General features: G+C 39.0%; 1 protein-coding gene across 1 annotated transcript; it reads left to right on the forward strand.

The window, feature by feature from the left end:
• LOC146663473 (transient receptor potential cation channel subfamily M member 4-like) lies at window positions 1-22,298 on the forward strand. Its single transcript, XM_085416239.1, has 28 exons — window positions 1-241; window positions 1,220-1,281; window positions 1,365-1,542; window positions 2,049-2,229; window positions 3,741-3,910; window positions 4,688-4,865; window positions 5,087-5,151; window positions 5,242-5,481; window positions 8,473-8,575; window positions 8,668-8,789; window positions 9,293-9,589; window positions 9,711-9,812; window positions 9,914-10,042; window positions 10,970-11,099; window positions 13,393-13,538; window positions 16,047-16,159; window positions 16,246-16,362; window positions 16,488-16,528; window positions 16,669-16,901; window positions 17,418-17,533; window positions 17,818-17,950; window positions 18,153-18,327; window positions 18,492-18,657; window positions 18,748-18,929; window positions 19,278-19,410; window positions 19,499-19,571; window positions 20,345-20,495; window positions 20,611-22,298. Exons 1-27 carry the CDS (start codon window positions 146-148, stop codon window positions 20,456-20,458), a joined length of 3,795 nt encoding a protein of 1,264 aa, XP_085272365.1. The 5' UTR covers window positions 1-145; the 3' UTR covers window positions 20,459-20,495; window positions 20,611-22,298.
• Window positions 22,299-26,490: the final 4,192 nt, after the last annotated feature.

The raw sequence follows: 26,490 nt of genomic DNA on the forward strand, positions 1-26,490 counted from the left end.
CACCTACTTTTATTGTGGACACTGAGAGACGTTAGTGGCAGGGAATAGGGTTTCAGCAGTAAGCCACAAGGTGAAGTATGGTCAGAAAAAGTCACTTTTAGTTCTTCTGCACACATTTCTCACTGAGCTCGACTGAAAGGGAAGCATGAATGACACTGGAGCAAACGTAGAAGGAGGGAGAATAGAAGAAGCCGGTAGAGATAACAACACAGACATTATCTGCCAGACTGAGAAGAGCCAGGTAAGTCAGCTTTCGCTAAAATCTTTCAGCTGCTGTTACGATATCATGGTGGCATGTCGGCCAAAAGAAAACAAAACAAAAGACAAAGTAAAGAACCAACAAAAAAACCCCACATTTAAAGATTTTTTTTTAAAAAGTGCAAGCTATACTTGAAAAAAATCCTCACAATAAAGTTCCAAGTAACAGTGAATGTGAGCCATCCACAAACTTCTTGGAAAACTACGCACAACAAGCTTTGCAAACGTGCCGGTGAACTAACATCTACTATTTCAGCTGCAATTTGTTGATACAAAACTTGTCTAACTGGTTGGCCGTAAAACAAGCTTTAATAAGTAGAAACAGGTTCAGTGCAACATTTCTATAGCAGTTCACTGACTGTTACTTAACAGAAAAAAATGGAAAGCACACTTATGTCTACTAGTCTACATACAGCATCCTAAACATAAGCATGTAGTTAAGCACTTCATCATGTTTACTAATAACGTTGATGATGGCTGCATTCAATTCCATTTAGCTGCTGAGGTGATGCGTTCACATTAGCGATGAGTAAAGCAAAGCTTTTGTGAAACAATGAAGCTTTCAAAGCAACTGTGCTATAGTTGTATTAAGGTTTAAAAAGATTTCTCACACTCATCTCCACACTGACACCTGCTATTTTTGCAGCCTGAACACTGAAAAAATGCTACTTATCACAGAAAGAAATATATGCACTACAAATAATTATGATCAACACATATTTGGGAAAAATAATTGTTCAAGTAAGGGAAGAAAAACATTGAGATTGTTAAAGACAGCAATCAGTAGACGTAAAGACCAAGGCTAATTCAAAAGCTTAATAGAAAAACATGTTTTTTGGCTTGTGGGTTGTGTTGTTCTACTACAGAATATGTGCATACACAGACTCACTGTTAAACTATGTTAAACTAAGAAATATGTAGATGTTCGTCACTATTTAACAACATTTAAAAATCCTTTCAGAGTTGCTTCCCCAAAATCATCAAGAAACGAGTGTGCAGCACCTTTGTAGAAGATTCCTTCAGGTACTGTGACCTCAGCCTTTTGATAGTGACATGTCTGTATTTTAAGTTTTCTTGGTGACGTTTTATGCTTCCACCTCTCTCAGTAATGGTGCATTGTGTCAGTGCGGGGCTGCGAGAGATGACCATGCCTCTGTGGCTGTTGGAGATTATTTCAGCACAGCCATCGTGAACCAGTGGAAAAGTGTGCAGCACTCCTCTGAACAACCAACTGATGCCTTTGGAGAGGTGCAGTTTGCAGGAGCCAGCAAGAGGCACAGCTATGTGGGTTTTTTTTTTCATTTTGTCCCATAACGCTTTATCTCTACAGTTTTTGAAAATGTGAGCACGTTATTAAAGGAAAATTCTTGTAAAGGTGGGTTAAATAAAAATCAAGATAAATCCGGAGCTCTGGTAGCCAGTAGTTTTCCTGACCTTCAACCTACTACTGCTACACCTGAGTAAACAAAGTCAGTACAGATAAAGTGACAAGATTAAAACCCATAAGAACTCAATGTTGACACAGGTATCACTGCCACTTTACACCCCCTTTTTTTTTTAAACATCGACTTTCCTATAGTTTGCCAGACAGTAAAAATGATTCTGGGCTCTTTTGGGTCACTCTTTCGAGTGTCATTTTTATTTTCTAAGTTTTAATTACAAATTAAAGGTTCAAACAACTGAGGCATCATTTTAGCTTTAATACTAGATCACAGTTCATTAATTTACAAGTCTTTGGGCATTGTTGACATGTGCTTGTTTCCTTTAATTCATCAAATCTGTAAACTTAGTTCCTGCGCCTGTCATGGAGCACTGAGCCTTCGGTGGTGTACAACATATTGACAACCCACTGGGGTCTTCCTCTACCCAACCTGGTTGTTTCTGTTGTGGGTGGAAATAGCAGGACACAGATAAAGACCTGGGTACGGGAGGTCCTCAGACAGGGACTGGTGAAAGCGTCACAAAGCACAGGTAAAACTTTATGCATTACAAACTGATCTATGATGTTAACAGTATGATTGGAATTTCTGTGAGCTGTTTGCTGAAATATTTTATTGTTGGTTAGCAGATGCCATCATATTTTCAACACAGGTCCTTATGCCATAAAAAATGTCTAAAATACTCTCAACACATGCCTTACCTGAACTTAGTTTCTAGATTTTAAAACTGATTTTTAAAAAGATGCCCCAAAAAGCAGATTCTGTTCATCTGGATGTAGCATTTTGAGCTTCGAAAACGCTTCCTTACCTGGATAATTGAGCATGCATCAAGATATACAAGTTGTCTTAATGCAGTCACATAAAATTGCGATAGTGCATTAAAGTAGCAATTGTACTCAATTTTACCCAGCCTCACTGAAAAGTACAAGTGCATCAAAACGAAGCTAAACATGAGCCTGGGTACGGCTTAAATGCAGCAATCTGAGCATCTGCTCCTGAACTGGCCACTGGAAGGAAAAGGACTCCATCAGAGGCCATGCAGCAAGCAAAATCTTTTCTCGGTGTAGAGCTATAGTTTTCAGTTACCTCTACAGGAAAAATCAAAACATGGATATGGCACAAGTTGACCAATGTGGCACAAGGCTTCATACACCAGAGAAGAAAGCTGGTAATTGAGCAGGTCCGACACCAATACAAAGTAAAAGGATCCACAGAAGCAAACTCACATTCCAACAGGCTAACCTGGAACACAGTAAGCTCACCTGGAAGGATATCTGGGAAATGGAAGGAAGCAGACTCAGAGCCAGCTATGATGTCCATTCAACAAACCAAAACATCAGTAGGGAAGAGAAGGTCCTATGTGTGCTCTCTTCCAAACTCCGGCAATTCTGAGGCATCTCCTTTATCAGCTGCTACACCAGCCTATCTCCAGGCCTTTACACCTGGAGGCTGGAACTGCCAGCAATGCACTCACTCATCCAATGTCTGAACTGCCAAACATAATTTCCGTTGTGAGAGCAGGAGAATGTCTGGTGACGTTATCAGCAAGAGTATGCACAACCCTCCTTGACCCTGGACGTGCAGGTAGACCTTGATCACAAACTGCTCCTTCCAACAGAGATAATAACAGCTTATCTCTGGCCAGACCCCATCTTGAGGCCAGAAGACGCTATGCCTCCTGGAACACACCTGGCATGTCAGGTGTTGTTGTTGGAGATGTTGTGGGCATAAAATGAAATACACTTAAGACAAATAGTGCCTACCTGATGTTCCCAATAAAGTAGTTTCCTCCCCTAGCACTCAAGACACCAAGATGGAAGCAGTAATGATTGCTCAGTGGATTATAAGGTCTAATAAAGCATACTATGTTACTCCCTGGACCCTGGCCTTAATTTTTGTGCACCAATTGTGATTTTCACTTTTACATTTTACACTGCATTCCAACTTTTTCCACAAATGGGGAAACATTTAGTGACATGTCACAGTAATCTACGTAGTATACAGGTTGAACCAGGCCATTTACCATTTATCTGTTTCCCCCAGGTGCATGGATCCTAACTACAGGCCTGCACGAAGATGTTGGCAGGTGTGTTGGACAGGCGGTGAGAGATCATGCAGCTGCAGCATCTTCAGTGTCCCTCAACAAGGTGGTAGCGTTGGGCATTGCTCCGTGGGGCCTCGTGGAAAAGCGAGAGCAGCTGGTCAAACCTCAGGTAGTACAGACATTACACATTTAAACATTTTTCAAAGCATTAAAATATATCATGTTCACCTTTATTGTCCAAAAAGCTCACTTAAAAATTTGATTTATATTTGTCTTTTTAATTGTGTTTTTTTGTTTTAGTTGCTTATAATTAACTCATTCACTGCCAGCCATTTTCAAATCAGGTAACTCCCCACTGCCAGGGTTTTTGAGCATTTGTACTCATTTTTGAAGAGCCACAGAAAACTGTGTGTTATGATCATATAAACGCTGAACCTACCAAAATGAAGAACAGACTCTCTTCTTTCATCCAAAAAAAAAAAAAGTTTGTTTCTACCATTTTCCATTCTTTAGTAATCAGCTGTAGAAGAGAGATGGGTTCCACCAAAAATGCCTGTTTTGACCAAAAAAAGGGAGAAAACGAGCTTTTTGTGAAAAATACATTTCAAGCAGTCTGATATTCACTGACAAGCTGCCCGAGGTTGTATTCTAGCCCCTCCCATTGAAAAACGTAATTGACGTCTATAGACGTCAATGGCAGTCAACGTAAGTTTTTCAATTGACGTCTATAGACGTCAATGGCAGTGAATGAGTTAATACAAACAGCCTTTTATGTGTCCCAATTTTAAATGACTAAGATTGTGTGGATTTTAGTGCTCAAAGTAAGGTAAATCCATGCTTACCATGCTTCATTTCCATAGTCTTGGGACAAGACTGTATTTGCATCTTCTATTGAAACACATATAAGTAAAGAAACACTAGTATACCCGGTTTTCTGCTTCTGCAGGGGAGCTTTCCTGCAAAGTACAATGCCCCAAACGCATCGCAGAACTCCTGCCCCCTGGACAACAACTACCAGGCCTTTCTGCTGGTGGACGATGGGAGTGTGGGCCGCAGAGGAGGAGAAACAGAGTTCAGAGCCAGACTGGAGGAATACATTTCCCATCAGCGCACAGGCATATGGGGTCAGAGATGGTACCATAAACTTTAAAGTAAAATATTATATTACGGATTATGAGGGAGCTTAAGCGAAGTTTTATCTGAATACTGATAACACGTTGTCAGCCCGATATTTTCCACTCATTTTTTTTTTAGCTAAAGTTAATTGAGAGTTATTTGTGCTTAATTTAACAAAAACATTTGATCAAGATTGGAAGATGCTAAAAATTGTTGTATCTTTTTAAAGGAAGTGGCAGCATTGAAATCCCTGTCCTTTGTATGCTGATATCAGGGGAAACAGACATGCTGAAGGTAAAGTCTGCTCATTATCACAACATTAATTGTGACTTACTATTTAAATTGTGTGAATGTTTCTTTCATGGTTTTTGTCATGTCTGTCAGAGAATGGATCTCTCTTTAAAAAGCTGCATCCCCTGGCTGGTTCTGGCTGGCTCAGGAGGCTTGGCTGATTTCCTGAGTGATATCTTGGAGAACCAGTCTTCAGCTCCAGCTGTGCCGTCCTCTGGTGAAGGCAACAGTGAGGCTCTTAAAGCTCCCAATGTGGATCTCAAAGACAGAGTGGCAGAACGGTTTAAGAAGCATTTTCCTTCAGAGGCACAGACCGACAAATTAGTTGAGCAGGTGAGTGCTGAGAACAGATGCACTGCATTTACTCTACAGATGAGCTGGAGGAAACACTTTCTGTCTCTGCATATTTATCAACTACAGACTAGACTGTGGTGTATTTTAGCACTGATATTCAGAACTAAATCTAAGTGTTTAGCTTGATCTTACTGTCAGTGTGTCGGGATCACAATTCCAAGTTTATTCACATTATATGTTTTAGTGTAGTAATTTATAAATTACTTTCTCAGTTTGTTACAAATTGTTGAAACTTCAGGCTGCTATTTGTTTCACCACAGTGACAAAAAGTTAATTCACTCACAAGCTGTGAAAGTTGTTTTTATAGAACCAAATCATATATGCAAGCTTATCAATGCAACTGATCAATCAGCACTAGCCCAAAAGCAAAATCTAATAGCCTTAAAAAGTACTGTTTACAATAAATGAATGCATTTGTGTTCAATGTGTTTTAGAAACATGACTTAATAAAGTCTGCAGTTGCAACTGTTTTTTTCTCATCCGCGCTGTTGCTGCCACTATCTTTCTCCGATGCTGGCCTCATACAGTCAGCAGATAACATAGTTGAGCAGGCTACTCCAGGTCATATTGACCTTCACTATTAGTAATTATACAAAGGAAAAAAGATTTAAGATAAGGAAGCCATTCAGTGTGAGGCGTGTTTATCAAATCTGATCATTAAATCCATCCGCCAATGTTTCCAGTTCAGTAACTGTTTCTGTAAAAGAACCATTATCAGTGGTATTGCTAGGGATGAAGGTGCACACGCATCACCAAACATCGCACACACTCCTTTGTGCCGTTCTATTTTACCATGTCCAGATGTTTGCCATCAGGGACAGTGGATATGACTGAACCTGTGGACAAATGGATACAACAGAACATCTAACTTTGTTATTAGTACCTTTCAAAGTCTGGGATAAAACTCCAACGTAGCCACGTGTTTCCACACAGCCACCATACATCAAACACTACTGATCTAAATTTTACAGCAGAGTGATAGATCAGCATTTTCTTTCTATACAGTGCTTTGTGATCTTTACTGTTGTAAGGTAATCAGTTTGTTTAAAACAGTTTAAAACATCCCAAAGGCCTTTACAATGATCATTTACTATCCCCACATCAGTGATGGCATTGTGGAAAACAAAACAATCAATCACATTTAGCTCTAAATGTAAAAGTTCTTTGGATGCTCAAAGCATGTTTCAGGTCAAGTAGAATCCCTTAATTAAAATCCCATCCCAAAATCCCTAACCCTAACCCCTAGTCTGGGTTGTCAACTGTGCATGGACTGGTCCCTGCTTCCTGCTGGGTCTCTGAAGATTTCTGATCAGCAGCCAGTCTCAGTCTGGAGTTTCCAACCGTGGGATGAATTCTTCCAGCAGTACTCTGGCTACTGCACCTGTATCTCCTTTACTGGAAGGAAAAACTTCTAACTATTTTGAAAGCATATCAACCATCATCAATCAACATTTAACTTTCTGTTCAGTGAACTTTACTTGTGGGATATCAAAAGCTTATCTGTGATACCTGTAGAGTTTTGATGACTGTACATGAATTGTTAGTCACAGAAATCATAGAAAAATCATAGAAAGGTCAGGTCAGCCTTGACTTTCAGGGCCTACAGAGCAGCTTGTAATAGCACATAAGGAGAAGAACAAACTGATGGGGGTGAACAGGAAAATGATGCGTTGTCTGCTGTGTTATGCAGAGGGGGGGCGCAGACTTTAAGATACTCGGTCGACCTCTTGTGAGCCTCTGCCCCGGAGCCATTAGATCCTTTGTCTAGTTAAGACAACAGAAATTGCTTTGGACTGAAGCCCAGAAACCTGCGCCACTCTTCCCCACCCTTTGGCCAAACGGAGAATGTTAGTGACTAATAAAACATGGTGGACACTCAGTCACAGTCATTTCTTAGCATGGTGTGCAGTGTGCCCTTAATAAAATTTCAGGAAACTGGACAGGTGGAGGACATTGATTATTATTAATTTGCTTTTTAAATGTTTCTTTAAGTTGAATTTTCTGGTTCTACCTTTCCTTCACACTCAGAGGGGAAAATGTGAGTAATAAAATAAAGCTGTAAAAATTTGCCTTAGCTGAGATGAGTCAACATTAGCTGTGTGGCACGTTGTTGACCTATCAGGTGTCGACACCCTGTTCCTATCACGGCACTTGGTTTTGTGTTTGATTTGTACTCCTTGATTATTGTTATTTTCTGTTCATGTTATGTTTGTTGCTTTTAGCTTCTAGTTTCAGTCACGGTGTCCTCCCTGTGTTCCACGTTTCATATCCCGTCAGTCATGTCTCAGTGTCAAGGCTGCCATACATCATACATCATATTTCACTTTGACAGTGTCGTGTCCTGTGTTAGTGTGTTCAGTTTTGCTTCCCTTTGTCTTGTTTTGTCTGGTTAGTCCCACCTGTGTTTTTACCTGTTCCCCAGCCTCTCATTACCCTGCCTGTGTATTTAAGTCTTCCCCTGTTTGTTGTCGCAACCTCTACGTTGCTGTGGGTCGTGTGTAGTTCCATGTCCTCAGGTCAAGCCACTAATGACCAGGAGTTTCTTAGTTCTAGTTCATGTTTTGTTGGTTTCTTTAGTATACATTTGTTTTGTTTTTAGTTTGTTTCTCCAGGCAATAAAAGTGCCGCCTTTAGTTAAGTATTCTTTCTCTGATTTTAGCAATAAACTCTGAGACTGAAATCTGAGTTTCATGTACGTGAACAGCTGACAATATTGTTTCCCTGCTCACGTGCACACTAAACTCAAACAGGAAACTCAGATTTGGCAAGCTTTGAGCTTGTTTTTAAACTAAATTCAGAGTATGATAGTATTAGAGTGTGTGTTGATTAGCTTATCTGTCATACTAGGAATTTATCCTGCCTAATCAGAACACACAGGCTGTGCAATTTAATCTTTTTCTAAAAAAAATAAATAAATTTGTGATCATGTCTCTGTCATTCCTGTTCCCTTTTCCTATCTTCTGTCTCCAGGCTTTGAACATTTACCAGAACAGACATTTGATTACAGTCTACCAAGGAGAGCACGAGAGTCCAAATGACTTTGACACAGTCCTGCTTAAAACACTCGTGGGAGGTATGTATAAGTAGATAGTAATTTTACAACATAGCAGCAACATGCACTTTTAGTCCTTATTTTGATTTTTGTGTTGTCTTTATGTTTTTCAGCAAGTAAGCAACATTTATCAGCTGATGCCAACCCTTATACTGATGAGCTGAAACTAGCAGTAACGTGGAACAGGGTTGACATTGCCAAGACTGAACTCTTCAATGGAGACATCCAGTGGAAGGTGAGGAGGGAAAAAGACATCACATTGAAAGAAGAATTCATACAAAACATCACACTATACAGTCTATTGTAACACTTTTGACAAATAAATCACTGATTTATTTGTCAAATCTGATTTATGGAGGAATATTTGGCAATATTGGGCGACCGTGGCTCAGGGGGTTGGGAATCGCATCTGTAACCGGAAGGTCGCTGGTTCGATCCCTGGGCTCTCTGTCCAGGTCGTTGTGTCCTTGGGCAAGACACTTTACCCTACTTGCCTACTGGTGATGGCCAGAGGGGCCGATGGCGCGATATGGCAGCCTCGCTTCTGTCAGTCTGCCCCAGGGCAGCTGTGGCTACAACTGTAGCTGCCTCCACCAGTGTATGAATGTGAGAGTGAATGAATAGTGGTATTGTAAAGCGCTTTGGGTGCCTTGAAAAGCGCTATATAAATCCAATCCATTATTATTATAAAAAATGTTGACCTGTCTTAAATATGATCTTCTTCCTCCAATTAAACAGTACGAAGATTTGGAGGACTCAATGACAGATGCGCTGATCAATGACAAGCCCCAGTTTGTTCGGCTTTTCACTGAGAATGGCTTGAATATCCTGGAGTACCTAACTTATGGCAGGCTGGAAACCCTTTATCGCTCTGTGCCAGATGGGACCTTGCTCTATCAGCTACTACAACAGTGCCTAGCAGAGCGGCTGGCAATAGTGGAGCGTCACTCACCATCAGAAAAACAGAATTCGTCTACAAGATTGTTGAAAGATAACAATCAGGATGGACCAGTGAAGGAGGTCACCCTTTTTGAGGTAAGTTTGGGAATCAAAGAGATTCTGTCCTTTTTCATTAATTATGCTTAAATAGATTAATAAAGAATGTGAAGAACATCTGATACTGTTTTGCTTATTGTCCCACCCACGGTTTCCTCAGGTGTCAAGGGTCCTGGAGCTGTTAATGGGTGATGTCTGCCAGCCTTTCTACTATCACACTTTGAGATTAGAGTTCACTTCATCCAAAGGGACAGCTCTGAGGGTACTCTGAACCTTTCAGAATAAACACACTGTTCTTGTGGTTATAGGATCTCTTTTTCATGGTTGACCTGGTAATAAGTATTATTTCTTCATTCATCAAAGCGTGCCAGTAAGGTTCTGCGTGGACATTGCAAGTATCAGGACCTGCCCTGCCCCGATCCCTGGGCTTCGCTTTTCCTCTGGGCGGTATTGCAAAACCGCAGTGAGATGGCCATTTTCTTCTGGGAGATGGTAAAAGCTCTACGACAAATTTAAAAAATGTTCTACTTGTGTTCAGCTGGTTTAAAAGCCACAGTCAAGATACAACTGGTGTCTCCAGTGTTAATAGTTCTGGAATTGTGCTTTTCTAAAGGGTTATGAGGCGATCACTTCATAGTTAACAGAAGAAAAAAAGGAATTGAAAAATCATCTTATACAGATTTACAGTATGTCTGACAGAGTCCTTGGTGTATGAATGGATAAATAGATTATTTGAATTTGTTATTTGAGTGAAACCGTAGTTTTTAGGTGAAGTTAAGCGATATTGGACATTTGTGAGAATGAGATGCAGCTAGTGCTATTTGTTACATGTGTGTCGTTAATTACAATGTGTTGTTAATGATTATTTTATGATCTAAGCATTGATTATATTAAATGTAAATCATATGATAACATATGATATATCACAATGTTAAATCTTAATCTAAAAGCAAATAATTACTATAAAATAATCAAATTCAATTCTGAACTCACTAGATTTAAGCATTTAGTTTTTAAATTAATATGGCAGCAACTGTTGAGTAGATGTTTTCTTACACACTGCAACTTTGTGATCAGAGTCAGCAGCTAGTGATGATAATCCTTTTTTTAAGCCTGCAGCCTCTGTAAATGTTACGTAGTTGGGCATGAACTAGTACACGAGATGCTGCAGGTTCTACTCCAGCTTGCAGTAGATCTTGTGAAAAATCGCAGTAGAACTATAAATCTAAAATGCATATATATAGTCCCTTTAAGTAAATTGCAACTTAGACTTCATGCAACAGGTAAATGTGTTAATGATTGTCTGTGTGTGCTGTACCAGTTAGACTACTTCAACAGAACGAACTGAGATAATAATGCAGACAGTATTAGATACAATGAATTTACTTTTTGTACCTGTGTCTTTGCTTTACTTTCCAGGCAGGTGAGGCAGTCCTGAGTGCTCTTGGTGGCAGTAAAATACTCAGAGAACTGTCCAAACTTGAGGTAGAGAATGAAACCAAACTCTCCATGAAAGAGCTGGCCCAGAGGTTTGAGAACCTGGCACATGGTGAGACATTAGAAGAGAAAATATTTGTTATCTACTTTCATAATAGTTTCATGAAGTGTCCTTTGAATTTTCCTTTTAACAGCTGATGTAACACAATTGTAGCAAAACCTATCTAACACTTTACACAATAGTAACGAAACATTTCATTACAGTAAATATCTTTCTGAATGTGCTGTAACTAAGTTTAAGGATATAGTTCCTCTAATGTCATCTTCTTCAATGCTAGAGTACAGAGCAGCTACTTAAACCTGACTCTCACAGAGGTGTGGGAGAGAAGTGTTTGACTCTTTAATATAAGTCTCAAATATGTAGCTTAAAGCAGATAACTTGGAGAGCTGGAGAGGAAATGGCATCTCAAACACTTTGAAGATCTTCATTTAGCCTGGAAAAAGTGTTTTATGTTCTGTAAAATCCCTCCATAAAGTGATGAACATAAGAAAATAAAAACAACTCCTGCTTTCTTTTCCACAGTGTAGCCAGATTGAAAGAGTCACATGTCTCTTGAGCTGAATATTCCTTACATTTTTAATGAATACATAAAATTTGAAATTATTTAATTTTAACCATTTGAGAAAATATAAAGGTTCATAACCATTTCACATATGTAATTATGTACATCTATGTTGAATACTGCAGATATATATTTGTACTTCAGCTGAGCATTTATTAGACCCCATTCCTACAAGAGTGTTCAAATATTTCCCACCATTAATTCATTCTTTGATGTTAAATATGATTATCCCTTCTCTATTAATCATCTTTGAACAGAAACAGGATTATTGCAGGTTATAAATGATCTTCTTATATTCTCTGACAATGGACTCGTCTCTGTGGTTGCTAGAACTCAAGAACTCAAGAGAAATTCCTTTAGAATTTCAGTTGTATCCAAAAAAGGTTAACAAGAAAAGTAACTAATGGGGCGATAAAATCAACAGCTAACTTCAAAAATTAAGGCTCCAAATTGTTTGGACCTGCTGATTTTCTAGTATCCAAAAGTTTAAAGTCTTTGAGCACATCTGATGCTGTCACCATGCTTAAAGTAAAGGAGTGGCTGGCCACAGAATTATCAGAGAATGCAGCTGAGGAATGCTCATAAGAAATATTTACTTTCTTCAGCAGTGTGCCCGATATTACAAAATGTTCATTAAAACAACCAAGCATGTCAGCCTTCTCATAAATATGATGCAAGTGTTTATAAGGGCATGGGGGAAGCGCTGTGCCATTGTTTTCATAAATGTAAAGAGGTTTTAGAGATTGTTTGAAGTCTCTATAACAAAGTGATCAGCTTTGGCTTTTCTAATGGCAACTGTGCATGTATTGCACATTTTTTACCAGCATATAATTTTAATTGCATGTTTGTATTGAACAAATATGCATGAGTGATTAACGCATTTATTTTATCCAGGCTTGTCTACAGTCTCAGTCTTTATTTTGGCATTAGCCAGGCTCTACTCTCTCATCTTCAGCTTGTTCACTACAACTCTCTACTCTTGACAGGCACATGTAAAGGTGACCATATTTCTCCTAGTCTTGGGCTCATTTACACTGGCTTCCAGTATGTTCATGAATTGAAGATTTTATTTGTTGTTTTTAAGTCTCTAAATGGATTAGCTCCCTCGCACCTCTCTGATATTTTAACTAAAAATACTCCAAACAGAAATCTAAAGTCAGCTGATAGCAGAAGCAGGCTAAAACACAGAGGAGACTGGGCCTTTGCGATTTGTGTTCCTAACCTTTGGAACAGTCTGCCTCTTCAAGTTAGGACATTTGAAAATGTATATTTACTCCCTAGCTTATAATTGTGACTGATTTTTGTTTAGTTCTTTCTGTGTTTGGTTTACTTTGGTCAACCTGTGTTGCTTTTTAAAAGTGCCTATAAATAAATTGATTGACTGATTGGTTGATTTCCTTCTGTGTTGGACTATTGTAATTATTATCAGGTTGTCCTAAAAGCTCCATAAAAACCCTTCAGTTTATTCAAAATGCTGCAATGAGGGTACTGAAAAGGAATACTAAAAGAGTGCATATGTCTCTCATAGGTTCTCTTCATTGGCTCCCTGTTAAACCCAGAATTAAATCCTTCTACTTACATACAAGAGCTTTAAAAAATTGGCCCCATCATTTCTTAAAGATTTCAGAGTACTTGCTCATAGGGAGTTACAAGTTGGGGTTTTCTTTGTGTTAATATAGGGTCTTTACTATACGACATAAAGCACCTTTACATGACTATTCTTGTAAACTGGCACTATATAAATAAAATTGAATGCCATGTCTTGTGTCCACTTTACCTCAGATATTTTCAGCTCTTGCTATCGGAGTGATGAACGCCGATCCTTCACCCTGCTAATTAGGAAGTCTCCTGTCTGGGGTGGCAGCACTTGTCTTCAGATGGGTGTGAGTGCTGATGCTCGGCTTTTCTTCAGTAATGATGGCGTACAGGTGTGTTCGATTTTTAACCTCTTTCTTTCATGTTTTTTTCCCCTGTCCTGTATGGCAGTTTAGCTGAATTGCAGAATCAGAATTGTTCACTGAAGGCCAAAAATTGCCAAATAAAACTTCACAAGTACAGTATTCCAGCATTTGCTGTAATTGCCCACTTGATAGTAATATTTTATTAGAGCTTAATTAGGATATTCTTTATTTTGGATTACTACAAACATAACGGACAAGACCGGACAAGAAAAGAAAGAAAGAAATTGAACTTGGGGAGAAGCAAACAAACAAACAAAAGCACCAACAAAAAACCAAACAGCAGAGAAACCACAGCAACAACCAACATATGCATAAATAACAATGACAAAGTTACTGAACAGCACACAGTATTGATAATGTAAGATATTTTTAGAGGCAGCAGCAGCCCAAATGGTGTGTGTCTGTAAGTACCCGTGTGCACATCCAGGTAAGGAAATCGTGAACACCTGATTCTGTTCATCTGGACGTAGCGTTTTCAGTGGGAGGAACGTTTTGTCGCTCATCCAAGTGACTTCCTCAGTCTCAGCTGACTGCAGGTTTCTCAAACCTTATAAACAAGACATCTGAACAATAACTGAAGTTATCACAGCCACAGAAACAGCAATATGAAATAACAACATTGCAGACGTGGAAGCAGAGCAACTACGGACGAAAGTTTTCAGCCTGTCTCAGCAATGCAAAGCCCCCAGCATCCAACATCAGCTTGGAGACGAGGAAGGCACTCGCATCACTTAGTAAAGACAACAACAGTCTCATCCTTCCAGCAGACAAGGGTAGGAGCACAGTATTGCTAAACCAGAAAGACTATCATGAGAGAAGTTTGTCACTGCTCAGTGATGAAAATACTTATGAGCCCCTGAAATGAGACCCAGGAAGTGGTTACAGGAAGAGGGGGATAGATTGCCTGAAGCTGTTAGAACAAGACAATTCTATTGACCGGACCTCATACCACAGGCTGTACCCAGGGGACTCTGCACCAAGTCTGTATGGTTTACCAAAGATACATAAACAGGGTGCACCTTTAAGGCCGATTGTCTGTATGATCAACTTGGCCACCTATAACATCTCTAAGTTTCTGGCTTCGATCCTCAACCCGCTGGTAGGCAGCTCTGAACACCACATCCAGAACACTTTGGATTTTGTTGAAAAGGTGAGAGATGTCATTATGGAGGCAGATGAAACAATGGTCTAGAACGATTTTACGTCTCTTTTCACTTGTGTTCCAGTCAAGTGTTGGAGGTAGTTCATAAGAGATTGCAGGATGACCCCAACTTGAGCAACAGGACCACTCTCAGCATCGACCAAGTGTGTTTGCTTTTGGAACTGTGTCTTAATCCTACCCTGGAATGCCACCAAGTCATTGATTCAGCTATGTGGATGACACCTGGGTGAAAATCAGATCTCAGGAAGTACCACAATTCACAGATCACATTAACTCGGTGGACCAACACATCAAATTCACCAGGGAGGATATGAAAAGTGGCAGGTTAGCCTTCTTAGAATGTGAGATTTCCACCAGTAATGGGGGACATCTAAAAGCTGATGTGTACCATAAACCTGCGCATACAGATCGGTATTTAAGCTTTGACTCTCATCATCCACTGGAGCATAAACTGGGTGTCATTAGGACACTACAACACAGAGCGAACACCATCCCCACTGACACAGCGGCCAGAGAGGCAGAAGAACATCACATCAAGAAGGCCCTGAGTAAATGTGGTTATTCCAGCTGGACTTTTGTCAGAGCTGGGAAAGCACCTAAAGAAAGCTTCAGCCGATTCAGGGGAGAAGGACAACCGCTGACTAAGCGAAAACCTGTAGTGATCCCATATGTGTCAGGAGTATCGGAACAGTTGAGCAGCTAAGGGTACATCTTTCGCCATCATACAATGCTGTGATTGCAGCCATTCACCCACTTTCTGTGAATGCTACTCATGGCCATTGATCAGTGGCCTTTGATCAATGAGCTTTGATCAGTGGGTTTTGGTCAGTGGTTGTTGATCAATGGTCATGAGAATTTGCATATTAATGATCAAGGAACTGAATGGGCTGGTTTCAGTCATTATGCAAATGTACTGTTTATAAGATTGGGGAAACCTGCAGTCAGCTGAGACTGAAGAAGTCACTTGGATGAGTGAGGAAACGTTTCTCCCACTGAAAACACTACGTCCAGATGAACAGAATCAACTTTTGGGGAATAACGGAAACCAGCCCACTGAATGAACAATGGGCTGTGAGGTCAGTTCAGTATATAGCTGCTTTGATTATACAGTTCAATCAATACATATACACTACCTATAAATAAGACTATGTAATGCACAATCCCTTTCATGTACAGTACAATAATTTAAATTACAAAAAAAATTAATACAAAGTAAAAATGGTAGGATTCTTCAGAAATAACACATCCTACCTTCATGTTGCGCCAGTGAGCTGCTGTTGATTGATAAGGACTCATTTTCTGTCTTCTTCCAGTCTCTGCTCTCCCATATCTGGTGGGGTGATATGAAGAGGAACACAGAGGTTTGGAGGCTCCTGCTCACTTTCTTCTGCCCCATCCTCTGCTACACCAATCTGATCTCCTTCAGGTTAAAGGCTTATTCTTTTCAGATTAAAGGTTTGTAAATGTATTTTGATACTTTTTTAAACATTTGCTACATATTTTACCTCATAGAAAACAAGATAATCAGTTGGAAGAGGAGGAAGGAATTCCTAACGATGATGGGCCAGACCAGGACACTAACAGTCTCTATGGGACCACCGTCTTCTCTTTGGATGACATCAAGCACCTGTAATATTTCTACTTGCACTCTTCAGTGTTAATCTGTAGAACATCAGTTTGTTATTTTTATTTTATTGATTTGCATTAGCTAAAGTCTAACAATTAAATCAATTTTATTTTCGTTCTTACACCAGTGACCTTGACTCAAAAGATCACAGGAGTGGTACCATTAAAGGTGAGTCCTGTTTAAAGAGTCATCTTTGAATAAGTGTTGTCACTCACTACAAGAAGAAAGTCTGACATCAGAAATTATTCTTGTCACCACATGCTGTCATTTAAGTCACCTGCTATCTGCATTTATAATCTTTGATACAGGTGTACCTTACCGACCACCACAGCGTCCATTCATAGTGTCACGCTGGCGTCAGTTCTGGTTTGCACCGGTCACCTCTTTTCTGGGCAACGTCCTGATGTACTTCCTGTTTCTTTTGCTTTTCGCCTACGTGTTGTTGGTGGATTTTGATCCCCCACCACCCTCAGGTCCAGGTGTTGCTGAGTGTGTGTTGTACTTCTGGGTATTCACCATCGTTTGTGAGGAGATCAGACAGGTGAGTGAAGAGACACGTCTTACTAGAACTTTATTTCCCAGAAAGGTTTGGTAGCTGTAGAAATATAAAGGGAAAAAGTGAACCCAGTAACTGAACTTTTTATTAAATTGCACATAGAAGAAGGACGATATAACTGAAGATTCGTATTGCAATACAGTGGTTAATATGCAGCTGTGTCACAAGCATTAAATTCAGAATGGACATTAAAATAGATTAATACATTTTAATATTTGTTACTGTATTCAAATAACTTAAGAAATATAGTGAAGATTAAATATAATTACATAAATAAAAATCTTATTCTTGTTGAATTTTTACCCAGTCTTTATAATAGTACATATTATGAACAGTCAATCATTTTGGTTGAATCTCTTCCTTCCTTATTATGTTCCTTCTTTGCTTACCACATTAAATACACCTTTCTTTGAACAGCACATGGAGAGTAATTTTCAGTATTTGGATATATGCCACCAGCTTATAGTTTAGTTTGTTGTAATTTTTGTGTTCTTCTTCTAGTCAATTTTTGTGGGGACGATGACTTGGCGTCAAAGGTTCAGACTCTACATTAAGGATCTGTGGAATAAATGTGACCTCACCGCCATCAGCCTGTTCATTATAGGACTAATCTGCAGGTATGGACAAGAAATACAAAAAAAGACAGATTATTGAAAAACATTTTCAACAATAATATTTTTGAATGAGGTGTTTTCATTGCAAAATTGTAAAAGACTTGTGCTTGGTTTGTGTTTATGGATGTAGTGTGGCATAAATAATTTCCTTAACCCCTGGTCATTTAGTCCCTTAAATATAAAAATGTTTCTTCTTTAAAAACCAAATTTTACAGGTTAATATACAGGTTTGTGGCCTGGCGGTGCTGCTACCTCATTGATTCAGCTTTACTGTGCTTGTGTTTCAGGATGTTCCACTGGTCACATGAATTTGGACGGGATGTCCTGTGTTTGGACTACATGGTCTTCACACTTCGCCTCATTCACATTTTTGCCATTCACAAGCAGCTGGGACCAAAAATCATCATTGTAGGAAAGATGGTGAGAAAGTTACCATCAGTTGGCAATATACCAATTGTAAACTTAATATGTTTATATATGTATGTGTGCGTGTGTGTGTGTGTATATATATATATATATATATATATATATATATATATATATATATATATATATATATATATATATGTATATATATAAATAAATAATGAAGCAAACAAGATCACAATTTCCTCTTGTTTAGATGAAGGATGTCTTCTTCTTCCTCTTCTTCCTGGGTGTGTGGGTCATGGCGTATGGAGTTGCCAATCAGGCTCTGATCTACAACTATGATCCAAACCTGAATCGCATTTTTCGGAGAGTTTTCTACAGGCCATACTTGCACATCTTTGGACAGATCCCTGTGGAAGAGATGGATGGTACAAGTGTTTGTGCAACTGGCATAAAAATAAGAAAATCTGTGTTATAAGCTGAAATCTGTTTTAAAATGCTGCAGTTTCCTGGAACCTACTTTCATCACAGCAATTTGAAGTTGAGTGTTATTGTAATTTTAACCATTTCTTATTTTTCCAATTTATGACAGTGGGCAAGGACTGGGATATCACTTGTACACACAATGTGACTTTGATTGAGAGCGGTGAAGAGCCGTGTAGAAATCATGAGAGTAACTGGCTGGTAGTGATTCTGCTAGTTGTATATCTCCTGGTCACCAACATCCTGCTCATCAACCTGCTTATTGCCATGTTTAGGTAAAGAACAAGTCTTTTATTATATCTGAAGGTGCGTTCACATACTGAATGGTTTGACTCAGTGGCTCTGATCTGCTTGTATCCACACAGCTACACTTTCTCTAAAGTGCAGGAACACAGTGACACCTACTGGAAGTTCCAGCGTTACAACCTGATTGCTGAGTACCACTCCCGTCCTTCTTTGGCTCCTCCTTTCATTATCCTCTCACACATCAACATCTTTATTAGGAGAGTTATTCGCAAAGTGCCCTCTGTAAAGATCCAGCACTTTGGTCAGTATTGGAGTCAGGAGACTTGGTTCCTATTAAATCAAGTTATTCATTTAATACAGTTATTGCTTAATTACTTTAAAGTAAAAGGTTTAATGAGTAATGAGTCAGAAAGCCACAGCTGATTGAATTTGATATCTTCTAAATTTTATTCAGCACATTTTGCTATGTGTGATTTTTTCTTAAACAGTGCCTGCCTTGTTATCACTCAGTTGCTCACTAAAAATGGCAGTGCCAGGTTACAATAATAGGTTCTTTGATTACTTGCTCACTGAACTCAGTTTAGCAGTGACGAAAGCATGAAAAATGAGTTGAAAGGTAATCATTTCAACCCTTGGTCTGTACTATCAGTGTTAGACTTGGAAGAAAAGGCAGCGAACCGATTATCAATGTGGGAAACGATTCAGAAGGAAGACTTCCTGACTGCTCGAATCAAGATCCAGAAAAGCAGCGACTCAGAAAGGCTCAAACGGATGTCTGCCAAGTGAGCACCTTCATCCTCCACTGTAGCAGCATTATTTATTACTGTGTGACTCCATCATTCTGAAGTAAATGTATCTTTGTTTATATAGGATAGATGGTGTGCTTAAACATCTGAGTGAAAGCAGAGACTTCGAACACAGGCTACGGTCTCTGGAGAATCAGGTAAAACCGTAGCTCCAACTTATCATTTTGTACCATTTGAGTCATTCGTGATACATATGTGGAGCTGCTGTGAAAGAGCATGTCTGCAGAGTTAAACTATTCTATATAAAGGTTAAAGCACTTCATAGCAGGTGGCAGTTGGCATAATACATTAAGAGGTGTTTAAAAATAAAATAGGAAAGTAGGAAAATACCTACTGTACAGCCAAAAGTCAGTTTTAGGTTGGATTATGTGAAGTTGTTATTTTAGGTGACTGTAAGTAATTCTGTACTAAGTACTTTTATGGATTGAAGAATGTCACATTAAAGAAGCAAAGGCAGAACTTAAGCTAATCAAGTTAGTGCAATCAGTTGTAAAAATAAATGCACACACAAAGAAATGGTGTATTATATCATTTAGTGCAGAAAACAAAAACAATGATGTTTGAGAGGAGAGCCATTTAGGAACTAAACACTGACTGCCAGTGGCACACAGGGACCAGGTTTTGCCACTTTCATGCTTGGAAACAGGTCACAACAGCTTCTCCAATGCCTACAGGTGAGATCTGCCAAATAACAGGCCGAAAGGAAGGCATGGTGGAGTGAGTTTTCACTGAGAAAAGGAAAAAGTACAATTGTTGTCAAAGAACAAAGGCAATAGTTTTCCATGTGTGTCAGCTAAAGTGTTTTACAAACTTCTCAAAAAACAAGCATTACATATTCTCATAGGTTTTCTCAAGTTGTCTTGACTCATTGACTCTTTTCTCAGATACACCTTCTTGTTCTTCTTTTCAGATCGAGTACTGCTCCAGTGCCATCAGCTGGGTTGTGGATACTTTAGCACAAGGAAGCACATTCAAACCTCCTCGACCCCCACCTGCATTACGTGGTACTTCACAGAACTTGTGAAATTAGTATGCTTACAAAACAACCTGCATACTAAAAGGCAAATATTGTTTTCTCGTACAAAACTCAGTTACTTTGACCTTATTTTAAAATGTATATTTTTTGCTAAAATTTGTCCCTCTCACTTCTTTTATTCTACCTGTTGTTTTATACAGATGTGCTATCCTCCTCTTCCAGCTCAGCTTGATTCAGTAACACTTTATATCAAGGATAACGCCTTCATTCAAGATCAGGAAAAGAAACAAGAATCGCGCACGCTCCCTTTTGACAACTTCTGTTCAGTCCGCCACCATGATCCTCACTGATAAGCACTGAAATGAAAAAGAAATTTATCGTGTGTGTGTGTAATTTGAGTTGGGAAATGACATGACCATCATTACTTTTGTTTTAAAGACACTTCTGGAATTTAAAATCAACATATTCTTACATAATCTGTAATAATGTCTATTAAGAATTACATTATGATTTAAAATTCAAAGCATTTATTGTCATATGTACAAAGGAAATAGGGTTGCCAACTCCCTGAAAAATAAATAAGGGACACCTCGTGGCCAGGGCCGGGCGACCCAGTTGTCTTCACCCTTCCCAGTGTGGTGAATTTTCTAGCTCTTTTTTTGTGTGTGAAATTATTTTTTTAACCATTTGACTTGAAGTTGATTTAAGTAGATGCATATTCTATTCTTTGTGATATGAACACATGTGAAACAAATGATCATTTAGCCATTTATTTTTAGCTCAAAATGACAACATTAACACAGTAAAACAGGTCTCTTTCTTAAACAGAAGCCTGTCATGCTTAACTTTTGAGAATATAAGTAAATCTTTCTTTAAAAGCACTCTGTCCTGCTTAACTTAAAATAATAGAAAACAATAGAAAGAAAAATATTCTTGTAACAGTGCACATTTAGTGCATTTAGTACAATTGGCTTCAGTTGAGGTATTATTTCAGCTTTTCTAAAGCTAATCAGCTGCTCCTGTTTGTAAACCCGCTTGTTCCCATGATTACGCATCTTAACTCATCATCATTATTCATCTATGTATTACTTTTATGTATTAGTCATCTATTTGTTGTAATCATCTATCCTTGCAGTTGTTTATTACACAAAATAAATTATATTATCACACTTCTGGCCACATAGCGCTGATATTCACTGCACATGCCCATATTAACGTTTTCCAGCCAGGTGTTTTCCTTTTCCCATTCTTCCCTTTCTCTGAGGGGAACAAACATTGCTGCTCTAATGCTGGGCTCACACGGTGTGATTTTTGGCCCATTTTGAGCTGATTTTTGAGTGATCGGACCGATTTTGGCCTTCATCGTGCGTCGTGTAGTATACGTGGGGTAACGAGAAGTGATTAACACCTCACGACCAGCTCCCGATCATCAATCGCTCGTGAGGGTGTCACCACAGGCGCTCACACTGCTCACGCGCAAACGTAAACGTTGGTGAAAAAGACGGCGCAGCACGGCTGTGCAGCGTGTGATCTGGACACAAGCGATGGAGGCACAACTTGTAGAACTTTGGAAAGCTCATCCGAGCCTTTTCGATGTGGCATCACAAAATTATCACGACCACAACAACCGTGAAAATAGTTGGATTTACACTGCTGCTCAATCACAGCTGCCTGATCAATGTTTTTCATTAGCAATTTAGCAAAGTTGATGGTGGTGGTGTGTCTGTGTGAGTGAAAGACAGAGGGAGAGCGAGCGACAGATTTTCTGTTATAACCTTCATTTTATGGAGGCACAGTGTGAGCACTCAGGTCGCATCAGAGCATCGGGCCGTATAGTGTGAGACCCTGCATCGTGACCTACCAACTTCTAACCCCTGTGAGTCAATCGTGCAGTTTGAGCAGGAGCTGAATAACGTGACTGAAAAAATCGCACAGTGTCTGCCCAGCTTTAGGTGTACTGTCATCCGAGACTTGCACCGCCGTGTCGGCGTTTGTTTCCCTGTTGGCCATGCTTCTTGTTGTGGTCATCTGTTGTCTTCCGGTATTTTCTCCGCAAGCGACCTTTCCTCGACCAATGAGATGAGCGGTAATCTGAATTGTCATACTCGAATTGTCATAAGTGTGCTGTCAGCTCATTGGTCACAAAGCAGGAGAGGGGCTGGGAATTATGTTTTCAAACAAAGTGTTAATTCCATAAACATTTATAGACTACTTTTGATTCTCACGGGACAAAGTGCGTCCCTTATTAGCTCAATACGGGACGTGTACTTTTGTTTCGAAATACGGGACGATTCCGTATTTTAAGGGACGGTTGGCAACCCTAAAAGGAAAGCATTTCTCTGTGCAATGTCAGCATGATAATACTTTTTGTGTCTGCATTATTGTTTTTTTTTTTAAATAAAGCTTTCATACTTAATAAATGAATTCTTATTAGAAATACAAAAAATAACCTCTAGTTCAAGTATTTTTAAATATTTAGTTAGTAATATTAACTACCCTGGCTGCAGGCGTATCATTTGATGACAGTAGTTGCAGGACAGGGTTTGTTCTTTTGGACACAGCCGGGCTAGCTGTTTACCTCTGTTTCTAGCCTAGTACTAAACAAATGAGCTATTAGCTCCTAATATACATTTATGTTAATGTGAAGAAGAAGAAAACCTTATCAGGTTTTGCTTATCAGCACATGACACAACCCAAATTCCAATAAAGTGTGTAAAATGTAAATAAAACCAGTATGCAATGATTTGCTGACTAGTTATAGACCAATTTCCAATCTTCCCTTCCCAAATTTAAAATGTGTTTTATTTTTAGCTTGATTAGTATTTAGAGAACACAAGTTAAAGCATGTTTAGCTGTCTGTCTGCTATAGCGGTGTCTAAATGTGTCATTGAAGGTATTCACTTTTACCACATCAGATAACGGTGACCAGCTAAGGCAGGGGTCAGCAACCTTTAACACCCAAAGAGCCACTTGGACGCGACTTCCACGCAAAAGTAAACACTGGGAGCTGCAAATACTTTTTGACATCTAAAATGAAGATAACACTGTATATGTTTTTTTTTTTACCTTTATGCTTTGTGTAAACAACTAAGGTGTGTTGCTTAAATCCATGAAGTGCTACAGAGAAAATTACTTTTTATTTATGTAATTAACACATTTTGAACTCTTAAAGAAATATAACAAAAGGAAAGACACCCAGCTGAACTAAAATGATCCATGTAGCAAAGAAAAACTGTTGTGAGGTGCCAGCCTTATATCGCCTTTGGGCTTTTGGAGCCTTGACCTGACTTTTCAAAAAATAATTGAAAAAAAAGCACTATGCTGCTGAAAAATAGATATTTGCAAAATTCTGCTTAAATATGTATTTTACCTGGTTAATGTGTGTGGCGGGGCGTGGTCTGCAGCGCCGCTGCAGGGGAGGCGGATGCACCTGAGCGGCACCCGCAATCACGCTTCGCCGCCTTAACGTCTGTGCTATCTGTTAGTGAGGGGATTTCCGGCTCTTTCGGCTCGGCTCACTAAAAAGAGCCGGCTCTTCAGGTTGTTTTGTTGCTTTAATTTATTATTAAAAATAATATAAAATTATGCACAAAAGGAATTACTAATGTTAAAAAAAGTGGTTTTATTTATATATGTTTTTATATATAAATGTGGTGGCCCCTAGAGACAAAGCACGTACAAATTCCAAAACAGAGCTACCTAGATCACTTAAATTACACAACTGAAAGCATATGTGTATGGTTTGTGTATTTATACACAAGCACTCACATATATTCAAATAATTAAAAAAAAAATTTCATTTACCTGTTACTACCACACACCAAATCAGGTCGTTGGTACTTGCTGGCTTGTGTAGCCTCTAGGTAACAAAAGCACAACACTGCGCCCAGCATCCTGGAGCACTTCTGTTGTGTTTTGTACGTGCTTCAGAGTTTTTACGTGTTTTGGAGTTTTTACGTGCTTACACTCAGTAGCACAGGAAGTTCCTGTGCTACTGAGTGTAAGAGAGTGTAAGAGAGGGTGAGAGAAAGAAAAAAAAAAAACACGTGACAGCTCGGGATAAGGAGCCGGCGTCGTTCACGTCAAAGAACCGGCTCTAAGAGCCATTTCGTTCGGGAACGACCCATCACTAACACATTACTATTGCTAACCTAACCCAAAAACAGTAGTCTAGTCTAAGGCTACGTCCACACGTACCTGGGTATTTTTGAAAACGCAGATTTTTTCTATGCGTTTGCACCTTTCGTCCACACGTAATCAGCGTTTTCGGTCACTAAAAACGGAGATTTCTAAAAACTCCGAGCAGGGTGGATATTTTTGAAAACTCAGTTTTTGCATTTACGGACGAGAAAAACGCAGAAAACGCAGCGTCAAAGGTGTGCGCATTTTTTGACGTCACACTGTGCGCCACGTTATTGTTTCGGTGAAATGAATTTCTACAATACTATTACTGTTAATTGTACTCTCTGTAGTGTTTAAATGCTTACATATACACACACAGTTACTATCCCTCCACACATACGACTCGGTTCTGCTTCTATGCCCCAGCTTTGTTTAGGCTTCTAGACTTCTGATTGGCCAACATTTCTGCACGGTTAGGAATATATCGCCACCTGTTGCTTTGGCATGTTCCTAGCAGCGTTTTCCTTCATTTCTGCCTTTACATGTGGACAGGATTATTTTTCAAAACGACAATGGAAAATCTCCGTTTTCAAAAATACCCGTGTACGTGTGGACGTAGCCTAAGTATCACATTACAATTAAAAGAAACATAAAGAATACAGGATTATAACTGAACAGAAGGCTAGGCTATCGATAATAATAATTTCTTATAGGTTACTCTACAATAGGCTGCAAAAAGCCTGAATGATTAAAAAACCGATAATGTCATTATAATTGTATATCTTTATATAGAGAAGTAACCTCTCAGGTTCACAATGACATTTTCTGTGAAAACATTTTATTAGCCCTATACCTGAATTTGCATAATTTCATGACTCATGTTAAAAGTAGGTCTGTTACAGGCCTACAGTATAAACTTGTAAAGTGACTTACATATAATTCGTGTATTTTTTAAAAACAACTGACTAAAACTATAGTTTTTACAATATTTGCATGTCAAATTAACAGAATTTTTTTTGTTATGAGTATTAAAGTATTTCACTGTTTTTGTTCCCACTATTTGTAGTTTTAACAAATAAATTTGATTATAATAACACATTGATGTTGTAAATATAACAAAGACATTCTGTTTAATAGTTTACAAAAATTCACTGTGATTGAAACATTTCTGTAGGGATTTTACATAGTTTTTATGTCAATTTCACTGCCATTTTTTACAGTGTAGGGCTAATCTGCAGGTATAGACAAGAAATAAAAAACAAGACATAGGGGATTTTTCCAAATATTTTCACAATATTATAGTGTGGTGTGACTAAAGCATGGCGGGATCACAGGTTGTTGCTTTGAGCCATTTTTATTACACGCGGCTGCAGCTCACAAGCTGCCAGCCGGACATACACCACACCACAACCACCCACCAAGTCCCTGTGTTTTAACAGGCGGGCGTGGTCTGCCCGCCACATATAGTTAAATTATGTTTTGTCATTGCAAAACCATAACATTTTTAATGCGCTGTGTTTGTGTTTTAATGCACTTGTTTGGATATAATGTACCATAAATATTTTCTTAATGCCTGGTTTAAGTCACAGGTTTATTTACAGGTTTGCCACCATTTGGTGCTGTTACCCCATTGATTCAGCATTACTGTGCTTGTGTTTCCAGATGTCCTGCTGGTCACATGAATTTGGCTGGGAAATTCTTTGCTTGTATTACACTTTATCCTTTACCTCATTCTCATGTTTACCATTCACAAGCAGCTGGGGCCAAAATCGTCATTGTAGGAAATATGGTGAGAAAGTTACCATCAGTTGGCAATATACCAGGGGTACATGTTTAATGATATACTGTGAACAACATGACAACTTCCTCCTCTTGTTCAGGCGAAGGATGGAGTTGTCAATCAGGCTCTGCTCCACCCTTACAAGCCAAACCTGAATCACTTTTTTGCAAATCTTTGG

Source organism: Rhamphochromis longiceps, linkage group LG8 (genome assembly GCF_057381845.1).
Source record: "Rhamphochromis longiceps isolate RC_006_pf linkage group LG8, R_longiceps_female_GT1.1, whole genome shotgun sequence".
Taxonomy (NCBI): domain Eukaryota; kingdom Metazoa; phylum Chordata; class Actinopteri; order Cichliformes; family Cichlidae; genus Rhamphochromis; species Rhamphochromis longiceps.